Source organism: Canis lupus, chromosome 26, assembly GCF_011100685.1.
Source record: "Canis lupus familiaris isolate Mischka breed German Shepherd chromosome 26, alternate assembly UU_Cfam_GSD_1.0, whole genome shotgun sequence".
Lineage (NCBI taxonomy): Eukaryota > Metazoa > Chordata > Mammalia > Carnivora > Canidae > Canis > Canis lupus.
The window spans coordinates 38426330-38440864 of NC_049247.1; the positions used below are offsets into that span (position 1 = coordinate 38426330).

General features: G+C 47.4%; 1 protein-coding gene across 2 annotated transcripts in view; it reads right to left on the minus strand.

Annotated features, from left to right (window-relative positions):
- Positions 1 to 1862: 1862 nt before the first annotated feature.
- Positions 1863 to 14535, minus strand: part of RNLS (renalase, FAD dependent amine oxidase) — a 277680-nt gene continuing 265007 nt past the window's right edge. The window contains exons 7-8 of one of the 2 annotated variants that reach the window (XR_005379569.1): positions 2172 to 2385; positions 1863 to 2058 (exon numbers count right to left, since the gene is read on the minus strand). Coding sequence is in view for 1 of the 2 variants with exons in the window: in XM_038576057.1 (XP_038431985.1) it covers positions 2326 to 2385 (60 nt within the window). In the remaining variant the exon portion in view is untranslated. Of the gene's footprint in view, positions 2386 to 14535 lie in introns of both variants that reach the window. The other variant, XM_038576057.1, reaches the window with a different exon arrangement.

The window sequence follows — 14535 nt, forward strand, 5'->3', positions numbered from 1 at the left end:
TGCCAGCAAAGGCTTCGTGCGTGTAAGTACGTGAAGCAGGTGGGTGCAGGGGGTGAGGCGGGCTGTGGTGACGTGGGCTCGTTCTCCCTGAAGACGCTGCCTGTATACAGCTAGACAGCCCTCGCCAGGCCAGGCTGCCTGTGAGTGAGACCCTGAGAACCTCGGGTTGTGTAGGAGAAGCTGCATTCTTAATTTTTTTTTTTTTAACGGGAGAAAAGCGTACGATTTTAATTTTATTTTTTACACGCACATGGGAATCTTAAAAAACTTTTACCTGAAGGTCGTTGACACTCGATGTTGTATCAGCTTCTGGTGTACAGCGTGGGGAGTCGACCGCCGGATACGTTACAATACGCTCGCCGTGGTAAGTGTGGTTTCCGTCACCGCGCAGTATCATTGCGTATTGTTGACTGTATTCCCCGTGCCGCGCTTATGATCCTCGTGCCTGATTTATTTTATGGCTGGAAGTTCGAACCTCTTCATCCCCTTCACCTATTTTGCCTGTCGCCCTGACCCCCTCCTCTCTGGCAACCATTGGTTTCTTCTCTGTATTTATGACTGTTTCTGGTTTCGTGTTGTTACTTGTTTGTTTATCTATTTGCTTCTTAGATTCCACATATAAGTGACGTCATATGGTATTTGTCTTTCTCTGATTTATTTCACTTGGGACCTAGGAAGTACTATGCTAAGTAGAATCTTGATTACATATATTATATATATCAAGATATAATTTAATCTTATTAATTAATATATTATATTAATTTATATTATATTAATCAATTATTATATAATATACTGATATATTAATTATATATAATATATTAATTAATTAATATTAGTATTAATCAAGATAATATACATTACATATAATCAATATAATATATATTTTCTTCTGAAAATATTATATTATTTATAATATATAATATTATAATACAATACAATTATATAAATATATTACATATATAATCAATATAATATATATTTTCTCCTGAAAATATCATATTATTTATAATATATAATATTATAATACAATACAATTATATAAATATATTACATATATAATCAAGATAATATAAATATTTTCTCCTGAAAATATCATATTATTTATAATATATATTATAATACAATACAATTATATAAATATATTACATATATAATCAAGATAATATAAATATTTTCTCCTGAAAATATCATATTATTTATAATATATATTATAATACAATACAATTATATAAATATATTACATATATAATCAAGATAATATAAATATTTTCTCCTGAAAATATCATATTATTTATAATATATAATATTATAATACAATACAATTATATAAATATATTACATATATAATCAAGATAATATAAATATTTTCTCCTGAAAATATCATATTATTTATAATATATATTATAATACAATACAATTATATAAATATATTACATATATAATCAAGATAATATAAATATTTTCTCCTGAAAATATCATATTATTTGTAATATATAATATTATAATACAATACAATTATATAAATATATTACATATATAATCAAGATAATATAAATATTTTCTCCTGAAAATATCATATTATTTATAATATATATTATAATACAATACAATTATATAAATATATTACATATATAATCAAGATAATATAAATATTTTCTCCTGAAAATATCATATTATTTGTAATATATAATATTATAATACAATACAATTATATAAATATATTACATATATAATCAAGATAATATAAATATTTTCTCCTGAAAATATCATATTATTTATAATATATATTATAATACAATACAATTATATAAATATATTATATTATATATATAATCAAGATAATATTTTTTTTTTCTCCTGATTATTAAGTGTGGTGGATTAATTCAAAAGTCTTAAGGCTCTTGTGTGGGCCAACAGCGTGCAAGCCAAACCAAACATAACCAAAGGTGGGGTTCGTCGAGGACGGCTCCTTTGTATCCTCCGATTTAGAGTTCCTTGGGAATAATCCTCAGGCAACTTCATTAACCCAAACTTCAATGACCCAAGATCATCGTCCTAAAAATATAATTTGTGAGGGAGGCATGTAAGTTTGCTAACTAGCTAGATGCTAACGAGTCTAACAAAACAGGCGATAATCTCAGAGGATAACATAGTAAAATACACTCGACCTCGTTCAATTTGCTTTGTTTTGCCAGCCTTGATTGCTTTAAAAGCTGCAAACCTGAAGTCCACAAGAGCTTTATCTTTTGAGGACAAACTATTTCCTCCATATTTTGCAGTTGATCAAATGCTTGCATATTCGAGGAAGAGATCAGGCCGTTATCAGGAGATGAGACGCTCTTCCGGGCCCTCCTGAAGGTGACGGTGACCGATGCCTCTGACCTACGTATGGAAGAGAATATAAACGAAGCCTGGATAACCGCCGTCTAGGGTTTGGCTCTGCCGGTGTCCCACGCACGACGCCTGACATGCGGTAGGCCTCATGGGTCGTACGGGGAAGAACGAGGCAGCCGTGAGCCCTTGGACAATTCATCTAAGCCCTGCGTGTCTCTGCTCCCTTTACGGGTAACCAGAGAAATTTGAAACAGTCACTTCACTTTTATTAACTTTCATTATCCTGGTGAATACACCCGGCACATGCCCGGCATCGTAGTAGTCAGGTTCTCGCTTCGTTTCTCTGGCCGCAGCTCTGCAATCCTACAAACAGGGGTTCCAATCATAGGGGAACCCCTATGACGTCATGCATCGGCTGCTGACGTCACTACCTGGAGGCATCTCCACCCTCCACGTTTGAATCAGCGCTCGGGGGCTCCTCCCGTTTCCGTCACCTCCCCCTGCAGACCTGTTCCCCTCTGTTCCCTCTTCTCCTTCTGGCCTGTTGTGCTGAATTTCTCCCTCCTCCAGTCTACCCGCACGCGATAGGCCCCCGGGATCCGAAGCGCTCTCCAGGTGGCTCTGGAGAGTTCCAGCACCCAGCTCACACGGTCCTCTGAGCCTCCAGAGAGTCAGGTTTTGTAATAATCCCTGGACGAAAGCCTTTGTTTTCACTTCTGTGTGTCCAGCTGCCCACGGCGCCCGCCCTTCCCGGGGACACCCAGGGGCGGCCGGGCGTCGGGACAGAGGTGGGCCCGAGGCCGTGTGGGGCCTGCGGCCTGCGGGTCTGCTTCCCACCCTCACCGGCCCACGTCCGCCGCACCTTCCTGTAGGACTCTGCACGTCTGGCCTTTGCTGCGAGACACCTTCTCTGGCCCGTTACGATGCCATTGAGTGTCATGAGCCGTGTCCGGCACCCTGTCCTTAACCGCATGGGCGTGGGCCCCCTGCGCTGTCGTTGCCTCCTGGGGCATTTCCCCCCCGTCTGGACTCGACATACCTTGGGTGAGGACTGATCTGAGTCCGCCTTCTGTGCTCCGCTCCTAGCCCACTGGCGGGCACCGAGTGGGGCCTGGTTACGGGGGACTTCAAGGAGACGACGGCCCCCGAGGACTCGGCAGGTCTGCACGTCACTGACCGCAGGCCCGTGGCTGTGGCCAAACACTGCTGAGACCACACGAGTTAGCGGCGTCGACCGCAGCCACGGGCGGAGCAGAAAGGAAGGGTCTCTGGCGCCAGAACGCTGGGTCTTCCCCCGCCTGGGCCGTGAACGCTCCCCCAAAGCCCTCAGGCTGCCCTGAATCCTCCTGGAGCTCTGGCCGCGTACAGCTTTGCTGGAGATAAAAGTGTTTACGGCAGCATCTGGGCGATGGCTCGGGACAGCCAGCTTGAGCAATCCCACAAAGAGCGCTTCTCCTCCGCGACCGGGCTGCCGATGATCTCACTTCAGAGCCTGGCCCGGCCAGGCCGGGGGCGCAGGGCTGTCTCTGGGGTAGGGGGCGAGAGTTGCTTCACCCGTCTTTGGCTTGAACATGACCGTGGCCATCTGTCCTCCCCGATCCCCGAGGGAGGCGTTAGAAGGAGCAGCGCACTGACGTTCTGGCTGAAGGAAGGGCCACGTGGACAGACCGTCCTCGGCTTCTCCGCTGCATCCAGAGGTGGGAGCTGCGCCCAGAGTTCTTCACGGGCTCCACTGTGCCGGGCTGGGGAGCATCTGCATCGTAGACGTGGATCCATAGGACATCTGGGGGGACCTCTGGAAATTGGCAGCCGCCTGGCCCTGAAAACCGTGCGGCATCCTCTCGTGATGCCCCTGGTGCCCTCTGATCCCCAAAGGAGTTCTCGGGTGGCTAGCTGCCCTTCCTCCGGCCCGGAACTCACCGACATCCTGTGAAAATACGACCGAGGATGCCGAATTCGGAGCCAGCTTCCTGCCTCTCCAGGAGCAGGGGCCTTCGCATCCGTACCCTGCGAAGAACGGCAGCTTGCCTCCGGTGCCCTTGGTCCTCGCCGCTCCCGCGTCCTCCCGTCCAGGCCTGGATCTGTCCCCCGGGGCCTGGCTCTGGGCCAGCTCCAGCTAATCCTCACTAAGGTGTTAGGTGGCAAAGGCTCCAGGGTTATTAATCCTTGTGGGAGCTTTGCACGTTAAACAAAACTTTGTTATGAACTCAAAGGGCATTAAAAACTCATCACCATAACATGAAAACCATTTCTTTATTATGCTCCCTGTAACTCTTCACCCTCAGAAATGAATGTCTTTATGATTATGACCTACATGCAATACTCCGCCGGGGTTTCTTCCTCCCGCGCCGAAGTCCATTTCACACATTTCTAAATATCCCGTTTCCATCCTCGTGATGGCTTGAGGGGAGCTCTTGCAGCATCTGCCCACCCTGTGATGACCGCCCCCCGACCCAGTAGCGGGCCTACGGGGGAGGGGTCCTCCGGGTAGCCGTGACCTCGTCTCCACCTGTGCCTAACCACGGCCGCAGCTGAACGAGCAGGACTAGCAGCCGGATTCAAGGGGAGCCAACCTCCCTCTTCCCCCGACAGAGGAACGCCAGGAAAAGAACACTCATCTTGGGCTCCTCTGGGGGCAGCTCAATCTGCACCTTGTCGGTTGAGGAGCCGAGAGGACGGTTTCCCCAGACAATGACATGCAGAGCAGGGCGGAGGCGACCATGCCTCCCCGGGGCCCGGGTACGTCCCCGCTGCTGGTGTCCAGGAGACACACCCGTATGTTTTGATGAAGCCCGTGGGCTTCTTCTTATCACTTGCAAACTAGAGTCCAAACTACTTACAGTAACGATGATAATCGAGAGGCTACGCGGAACCTTTGCCCAGAGACTTTACTCACATGGGCTCGTTTAATCCTTACAGTTACCTCAGGAGCGTCCACCCTAATGACTTCCTCACTGGGACTTGAACCCCGATCCGTCTCATGCTACAGTCTCTGGCCTTAACTATCGACGACCTTGGTGGGGCGCGCGTGTCATCCCAGAAGTGGACAAGTGGAGGGAAGACTCAAGGCCTTCCTCTATCAAGGAGTACACGTCAGCCAATCCAGTGTCCGGGTCAGGGGGGCAAAAGGAAGACATTAGGAAGTGGGAACCACCACCTGCTCAGCCCCCTCAAACAACCACGTGGGGATGCTCTTCTCTTTGTGTCCTAGCCTCGAACTGCCGGCACCTGGGCTCGGGCACCTCAGCCAGAGGACTACCCTCCCTCCAGTAGCAAGAGAACTGAGCGTTGACCCAGTTCCCCGAACAGCCGCCATCCATTTGGGATGGTCCAGGGCACCTCTGTGAGGCCTCTCCTCCTGCCGCTCACCTGTGCCTAGACCACCTTTCCTTGCTTCCAGACATTATCTTCTTAAGCTGTTCAGACTAGTGCCAGTCGTCTGTCTATAACACGTCAGTTGGCCATCGTCTACCGCCCTAATCTTGGGCATGCACGATGCATCAAATGCCGTTTCTGCCCCCCTGAGAGTGCTCAGTGGCATCTGAGGATACTCCCTAACGATACCACATGTCGGTACCAGATGAGAGGCACGCCAGCTGTCTGGGGAGCTTCGGGGAGGGGGTAACGAGCTCCATCTGCGGGACTGGACTCTGGAAGCTGTGAGGTGTGGTACTAACCCGAGGAAAGCGAACTCACCAGCTTTAGTCCACTGCGGTAGATCACCTGGAGGGAGCCCACACTGAACCGCAAGGCTGTCCTGCCCTCAAGGGCGCTATGATCTCAGGACCTGATGGGATGGGTTACAAACCCCCTCTGGACTAAGGATTGGCAGGCAATCCTTCAGGGGTATCGCCCTCAGCCCAAAAGAGAGTCTCGGAACAAAGGCCTCGCTTCGTGACTCTCCAACAACAGCACGTGTCTTCAGAAGCATCAGCCCAGTGGAGGAAAAGGATGATTTTCCACTTGCTGGATGTCTTCAGAGATGGCAACCACGGACCACGACTCTATGCAGAAGTTACCTCCCTCCAGGATGGAGCCAAGTGGTAGCTGGACCAGAAAGGCAGCTCAGGGTAGAGGATAGAGTGTCAGGAAATGCAGATAAAATGACTCCATTGGGAATATTTTTTAATTCCAGGCAAGTGATTGGATAGGAAAACAGTGAGTGTTCCCAGTGTAAAGACTTTCCATTCGGGTATTGATCTCGCGGCCATTCGGAAGCCGTTTTCAGGGAAATGGTCACTCTTTCCCTTTACATAATGTTCATAAATGTGCGGGCAAATTAAATGTGTCATAGATGAAACTGCCAACCAGAATACCACCCGGCTGTCTCATGTGAGCTTGGTTAATGGGTCCGTGTTCTCCAGCGAGCATCGCAAATCCACATAATGTTCCCGAGTGCTAAATTTGGAGCTCTGATTTAGCTGACAGATGTTTAAAATCACATCGAGTTGGACAACTCCCTGAGGAGGACACAGCTGCAGATGTGAAAGAGAGCAAGTTATTTCCAGTTAAGGTCGGCGGGAACTCAGCCTGAAAACCTTCCGTCTCCATCCGCCTTCTTCAGACAGGATGAGATGGGTGACGTTTGCATTGCTGATTCCACCCACCTTTGCCCAAACCTCACCCCCTTGTGGAACTGTTGCCAACATAAATGCAGATGTCGCATGTTGGGCAAGTTCTGGGTGCCCCAGCCAGCCTTCCTTGAGAGAAAAGGGGCTGTCAGACCCCTAAGAAGTGACACAGAGCCACATTTTAGAGCCCACTTTGTCCCTCTGGTGGCATCTTAAGTCTGCAAATGAGAATGATTTTGGAATTTTTCAGCTCAAGATCAGGCGTCCATGGCTTGGGGGAAGCTGAAATTCATGTGCTGAAGGAGGGACAGAGAAGAAATTCTTTCTCCCCTCCCTCCTCTGACATCCAAAACAGTTCCTCCTTCGCTTCTTAAAAACAACAAATTTAAAATCATCCTAGAATCTTCTTAACAAAATCACATATTTTAGACTTGTTTCAAGACTCAGACTGAAATGGATTTGTTTAAAAAAAAATTGTCTGTGCATTTGATGTGGGAGACTAGTGACCTTTGGTATTTTGTGTGTGTGTGTGTGTTTTTAAAAAAAAACGTTTGATGTCTAAAATTTCCCTACTGAGCTTGTATTGTTTCTGGTCTCCTTCCGTGATCTTTCCATCCTACATCATTCCCCACACTCAAAATCAGTTCTTTATTTACTCAACAGAGGTTTTGACATAGTTGTGAGCTCATCGCGATGGCAGCTTCGAATCAATGCAAATCACATTATGATGTCAAAATTGATGTGATGCGGGTGTAAGTTAAATGATGGTAAAACGATTTTAGGACAGAGCCCAATAGACACTGTTACGCTGTCAGGGGAATGGCAGGAAGGGAGTAAAAGAAGGTGTGCTCCATCTGTATCAGGGAGTACTGTGTGTGCAAACACTTCACTCCCAGCTTCGGGTTCTTATAAAGTCATCCTTATGAGCCATAAAATATCATTGGTAGAAATTGATGGGCAAGTGGCTCGGGTGACAGAGTGGGTTTGGCTCACGATTTTCATGTGCTCTGTTGAACAGATAGTGTGTCAAGTGCGTGACAAACTGGGAACATAGCAAACTCATCCAGTGCCCATTAATCCTGGGAGCCTACTTTGTCGATGGTCAGGATGGGAGGCATCTCTCTGGGAAGAGGAATTCAGGCAGAGGATGAATAAGAAAGGCAGGACTAGATGCTAGGGCCAGTGGGAGAATCTCGGATGGGTTCCCCTTTTTTTTTTTTTTAAAGATTTTATTTATTTATTCATGAGAGATACAGAAAAAGACAGATAGGCAGAGACACAGGCAGAGGGAGGAGCAGGCCCCATGCCGGGAACCCAACGCGGGACTCGATCCCGGGTCTCCAGCATCACGCCCTAGGCCGAAGGAAGGCACTAAACCGCTGAGCCACCCAGGGATCCCCTTGGATGGGTTCCTATGCCAAAATTTGTGAGGACTATACTTCCTGACTTCCTGGAGAAGGTACCTTTTACTACATGACTCAGTCTACAACGTTGTCTTTGATGTATGGATTACCATAGTCAGGAGTGGAAGATTACATACGAATCCATTAGCATGAACAACTTCAGAAACATTGGAGGAAAGAGGCAAGTGATTAATTCAAAAAAACAGATCTAGAATATTTGGTTTGTTACAACAAAAACTTATTCTTCTACCTAAAAAAAAAAAAATTCAATAAAATAATTGAATCACACGCGCATAAACACAGGCCTCCTCCCAAAAGAAACTTCAATGGATGAAGGGTCAGGAAACTATATAATTGACTAGGCAAGTTCTCTCACCTCACCTCTGAGAAATCGTAGTATTTCTGGGAGAATAAAATGCATCAATAGACACAGACAGTACTTTGAGAAGCTGAAAGGGAGTCTGGAATGCAAAATGTTACTGCCATTATTCTTGGTACGACATAAAGGGTAGTTTATAAATCTTGTTGACTGACTGTGATATTAACGGTAATTCCTGTAAGAGAGTCTTTTATGCATACATTTTCAGAAGACTTTGGACACTGAAGATAAATGTTTACGACGATGCATTCAGGATTCTACTTAATAAAATCTAATTTGACTTTGGAAAGCACAGTCGTTAAAGTCCAGTTTGAATCCTGATTCCACAACTCACTTGTTCTGACTCCTTTGGGAATATTAGTTAATTTCTCTGAGCCTCAAAGGCCTTGGCTGTAAACAGAGGATGTAATAATTAGCCTTCCTCGTAGGGCTGTAGTGAGACAGACATCATATGATGGGTATTCACTGTGTAACCCTGCTACGTATGGGAATCATGGCCACTCACTTCACTGGGGGATCTCTAAGCGAAGTGCAGTTATTGATGATCACAAATATTCATTCTTTTGTACCAACGGGCAAACTTGGATAATGGGGAAATGATAAACTCAAAGCTGCCAGGTGAAGTGAGGTGATGATTAGGAACAAATCCCAGGCCTAAGATCTGGCCATTAGGTCATGATAGAAACCATTTAACGAACTTCTGTGGATGTAACTCTTACCTTAGGAAGTGTTCGGGGCTTATGATGTCTGAATGTCTGAGAACATAGGATCATTTTCTCACCAGAGACCTAGGGACCCTTGGCACAGGAATCATGAGGAAATGGGAAAAGAAAGTGGAGTCTCTAGTGCTCTGCTACTGGTGAGCTCACATCCCTCAAGCTAAAGTGCATTCTGGATGCCCCGGGTTCTCCTGGACATTCGTCTTGTGGACTTGATTCCTTTTCTAATTCTTTTTTTAAAATATTTTATTTATTTATTCATGATAGAGAGAGAGAGAGGCAGAGAGAGAAGCAGGCTCCACGCCGGGAGCCCAACGCAGGACCCGATCCAGGGACTCCAGGATCACGCCCTGGGCCAAAGGCAGGCGCTAAACTGCTGAGCCACCCAGGGACCCCCCTTTTCTAATTCTAAATACAAAGGTAACAGTCCACAAAGCTCTTAGATAATGATTCCTTCCTACTTAGCGTTAAAGTACAGTGTGGAGCGCATCATCTACAGAAGGACTGATTTGTTAAAGTACCGAGGGGTTGGCTAAGACAACGGGCTGGGAATCACGTCCATGGGTCTCCCCTTATGACCAGTCAGTAAAGTGAAGTTACCAAGGAAAAAAGGAGTTTCCAAAGATTCCCACCCACCCCTAGCAGAGTGAAGAAGACAATCTCCATTTGCAACTTGGCAGAAGTCATCACACCAATATTTACAGGTCATTACTTTACATTTTAATCAGAGCCAGAAAAATGAATACTTCCACAGATGAAAAGGAAATATTTGACTTACCATCACCACAGAGGAGTAACCTCCAGTGCTAAACCTAACACATTTTCTCAGTTTATTATTATTATTATTTATTATTATTTTTGTTCATTTTCTCAGTTTAAACGGATTTTCAGGATGTGCACTTACGGGTGCAAAGGCTATGCATTAAGTCCTACATGGAAACGGCTTAAATGTGTGTCTCTGGAAACTAGGTGAATGAATCATGGTTCATCTGCACAGAAGTTTCTACCTGTAAACTGAGTAAGGAACATCTCTACGCTTTTTAAAAAGATTTATTTATTTATTTGAGAAAGAGAGAGAGTGCATGCATTCCTGAGTGTGAGCAGGGCGAGGGGCAGAGGGAGAGAGTCTCAAGTGGGGTGTGGACCCCAAAGCGGGGCTCTATCCCAGGACCCTGAGATCATGACTTGAGCTGAATCCAAGAGCAGGATGCTCAACTAAATGGGCCACCCAGGCGCCCCAGGTCTCTATACTTTTATCTACAGCTACCAACTGAATACATTCTGAAATGAAAGGCCAGGTACCTAACCGTGTGTTGAGTATGCTAATTTCCCCCAGGTGTATGGGGGGATAAAAATGCAGGCACGGAGTGTACACAAGATGAGGCAGATGTGTCTCTGCCTCATTCTCTCTCTCTCTCTGTGACTATCACAAATAAATAAAAATTAAAAAAAAAAAAAGATGAGGCAGAAATGTAAGCAAGAATTTTAAGGAGAACGAGAGTGGTTGGGGCCTAGACAATGTCTACTACGTATTTAACTGTACCTTAATCCTTGACCCCCAAGCGCAAAGAACACGTCCTCCGACTGTGCCTTGGTCACCTTCTAATTTCTTGAGCAACAGATTTGCTCAAAAGAACAGGAACTACGAAGATGAGCGAACGCGGGTTGGTTTCCTTGAGTATCACCACTTCCTCGCGATACCTTTGTGATTTTTCTCTCACCCAAGCTGTGCAGACAGGCAGGTGTTATTTATGGCGGGCGTAAAACCTCTCTTCGCCCAACGCAACCATGGCAAGGGCTTTGTCAACCTGAACTCCCGGAAGGATGTAACCCATATGACAACCATATGAAGGCAGCTATTATGGGCCTATTTTGCGGATGATAAACCTGGGACTCCCAGAGGTGCAGGGATGTGGCCACAGTCCTAGAACAAGGCAGAGCTTGGATTGGGACTCATTTGGCTTTGAAACCGTGCTCTTAAGCACTAGCTCGTACTAACCTGACTTCCAACCTGGAGAACACTGTACTTTCCAGCCTTCATGGAAGGGTCCTTGGGCTGAGTTAGACAGACAATGGTCCTTTCTTTAGCCTTGGATTTCTGTTCCCTTCATCCAACCTGATTTCAGTGTTTTACCAACTCATTGATACCACTGCAAAAAAAAAAAAAAAAAAAAAAAGAATTTTTTTTCTTCTTCAAATAAAAATTTCTTTAAGGAAACCAGAGCAGGCCTTAGGACATTGTGCTAAGTGAGATAAGCCAGACGGAGAAAGACAAATACTGTAGGATATCACTTAGATGTGAAATCTAAAACAGCCAAACTCATAAAAACAGAGGGCTGGGGGGTGGGAGAGTAGGAAAAATGTTATTTATTTATCTGCTATGTGCAGATAAACAAGTCCTGAAGGTCTAATGCACAGGGTAGTGACTATGGGCGACAATATTGTAGACTTCAACCTCGCGAAGAGGCTGGGTCTTTATTACGCCCACCACACACAAAACACGACAACGACGTGATATGATCGAGATGCGAGCTCACACTGCCGCCGTGATCGCGCCGCAATACACGAATGTGTCACATCGACACGTTGTACGACGTTATGTCAGATAAGAATCGATCAGGCTCAATAAAAACGAATTAAAGACGTAAGAAAGGGAACCGTAACAGACAAAAAGCATTTGCGTTTGACATTCAGTGAAAGATACCGCGTTTGCTGAGCAGAAAGCAAAAAAAAATAACTGTTTTAATGACCTTAGAAAACCTTACTGCACACGCACACCCCGCTGACGGTCTTTATCGCCTTTAGGAAAAGACAAATGCTTAATGCGTAAAAACCTTCCAGGGTTGCTGTTGAACAGACCCCGGCACCGAGGTAGGATTAGGAAACGGATGAATCAGAGGGTGGGGGGAGGAGTCGGAGGAGGACTTGCCTCGCTGTACTGCAGTAGCGAACATAAAATATGAGTGATTTGTCGCTTTCGACAGAGACAGCCCTCCCGTCCATGCCATGCGTCCGACGTGGGTCAGCAGAGGGTGACTGAGCCTTCACCGCCTCGGGACCTTGCCCGCCCAAGACTAGGCCTTAGGGCCCGCCTCTGCCGAGGAACGAGCCGGTGCTCGCTGACCGTCGTTCACGGACGGGATGGAGCTCGCGTCCGCCTCCATTTCATCAGTCACGGCGGGTCACGCGGCCACACCTGCCTGGGAGAGCGAGAGATCTCGGTGGACACTGGCAACGCCACGCGTTCCCTTTAGGATTACTGCACGGATTAGACGTTAATTATCACTATTCCTCTCGTTTTTTCAGTACTCGCAGGAGGCCAGGCGTTAGATGCTTAGAGAAGTGAGCAGCGCCGGACCCCTGCCTTTGAACAGCTCAGATTTTAATGGAAGGAACACGATGAAACCGAGGACCCAGACACAACGTGTGCGTGCCCAAAGCCCTGGCAGCCGGGCCCTGAGAAAAGAGAAGAGGGAGCGAATTACGACTTCCTGGAAGGGCAGGTGGGGGACGAGGGGCCTTCACCGGAAGCTTCCTTATGAGGGTGATGCTTCTGAGTCTCGACGAATGAAGGAGCTCGTCTGGTGGCAACAAGAAGAGAAGCACTGCAGCTGGAGACAAGAGCTTACCCAGAGGCCCAGAGCCGTGACAGGTGCTGTGGAATGAGCGTGTGTGTCCCCCTCCCCATGTATGGAGCCCTGATCCCGAGTGGGATGACGCATGGAGGTGGGGCCCTTGCAGGGGGGTCACTGGGCCTTGGAGGTGCAGGACGCGCTCATGAACAGGATTAGTGCCCTCGTAGGAGGAGTCCAGAGAGCCAGGCCCCTCTTCCCACCTCGTGAGGAGCAACAAGGGGTGAAAGACGCTGCCATCAGCCCCCAACCACGCTGACCCTCTGGTCGCCGACTGCCCGCCCCAGAACCCTGAGCAATAAACTTTGCTTCCTTTGTTTCTACGACGCCGGGTTACGATGTTCTGCATCGCAGGGTAGCAGCCCGCGACGAGACGGGGCTGCACGGTGAGGGTTTCCGGTGCCCACCGGGCGCGTCCACGCCGTGCACACACCTGTGCTCCCGGTGCAGGCCGAGTGATGCTGCGCGCGGCCCGGCCTGGTCACCGAGCGGCGTGGCGCAGCCGAGTCCTCCGTCCGTTTGTTCTGTGCACGATGCTCCTTGGCTCTGTGACCCTTGGTACCTCGGGTCCCGCTGCCCACGGCTCTAAGTGAAGGCCTGGAACTGGGCAACTTTGGAAGTTCTTTCAAACATTGGAGTTCGAGGAGCGAACGTGACTCACACTTGCACTGGCCAGGATGCCTCGCCGAGCCGGTTTCCCGGGTGATCTTACACACACATGCACACGCGCACACACACGTGCTCCACCCCCCGCCCCCCTGGTTTCCCCAGACACCGTTCCTGGGGGGTTTCTCGTTTTTCAGGGGTAGCACACCTCTCAGGTACCCACACTTGGCTATAGAAGGGTAATGCTTAGGACAAGCACTTCAGTTCAGACACTGTCCCTCTTATCCTCTGGGCTTCAACATTTGCAATCTGGGGGGGAAACAGCTACTTCCTATCATTAAATCACACAGTGTCAAGGTCTTCTATATCTCAGAATTGCTGATTTGACGTGAAATACGGTTTTGTTCTTGCACTGTTCACAGGTGCCAAAAGAGGGGTCTGACCTAAGCATTAAGTCTGTGACTGACGAGACGCCTACCCAGCCTCCGTGCGTGAGGCCTTATCCAGACTCTGAGGGGCGCCCGGGGCCCTCCGTCGGTTCAGCCCGACTCTTGACTTCAGCTCAGGTCATGATCTCGAGGTCATGGGACCGAGCCCCAGGTTGGGCTCCCTGCTCTCCCTCTCCCTCTGTCCCTGCTCATGCGTGCTCTCTGGCTTGCTCACTGTCTCTCCAATAAATAAATAAAGTCTTTAAAAAAAACCTCGACGTTGCAATTCTTCTACTTTATTCTGGGCCTGTGTTCATGCCTGGCTTACCTGGGCTGCGTGAAGCATCATGCTGCAGGGATGCAGAGAGCGCATTCCAGAGACACGACGTTGCATCTCGCAGGGCCCGGCTGTCTCATCTGAGGAGCGGCGGTGGGACGAGGCCTTCGACCAGCAGTGAGA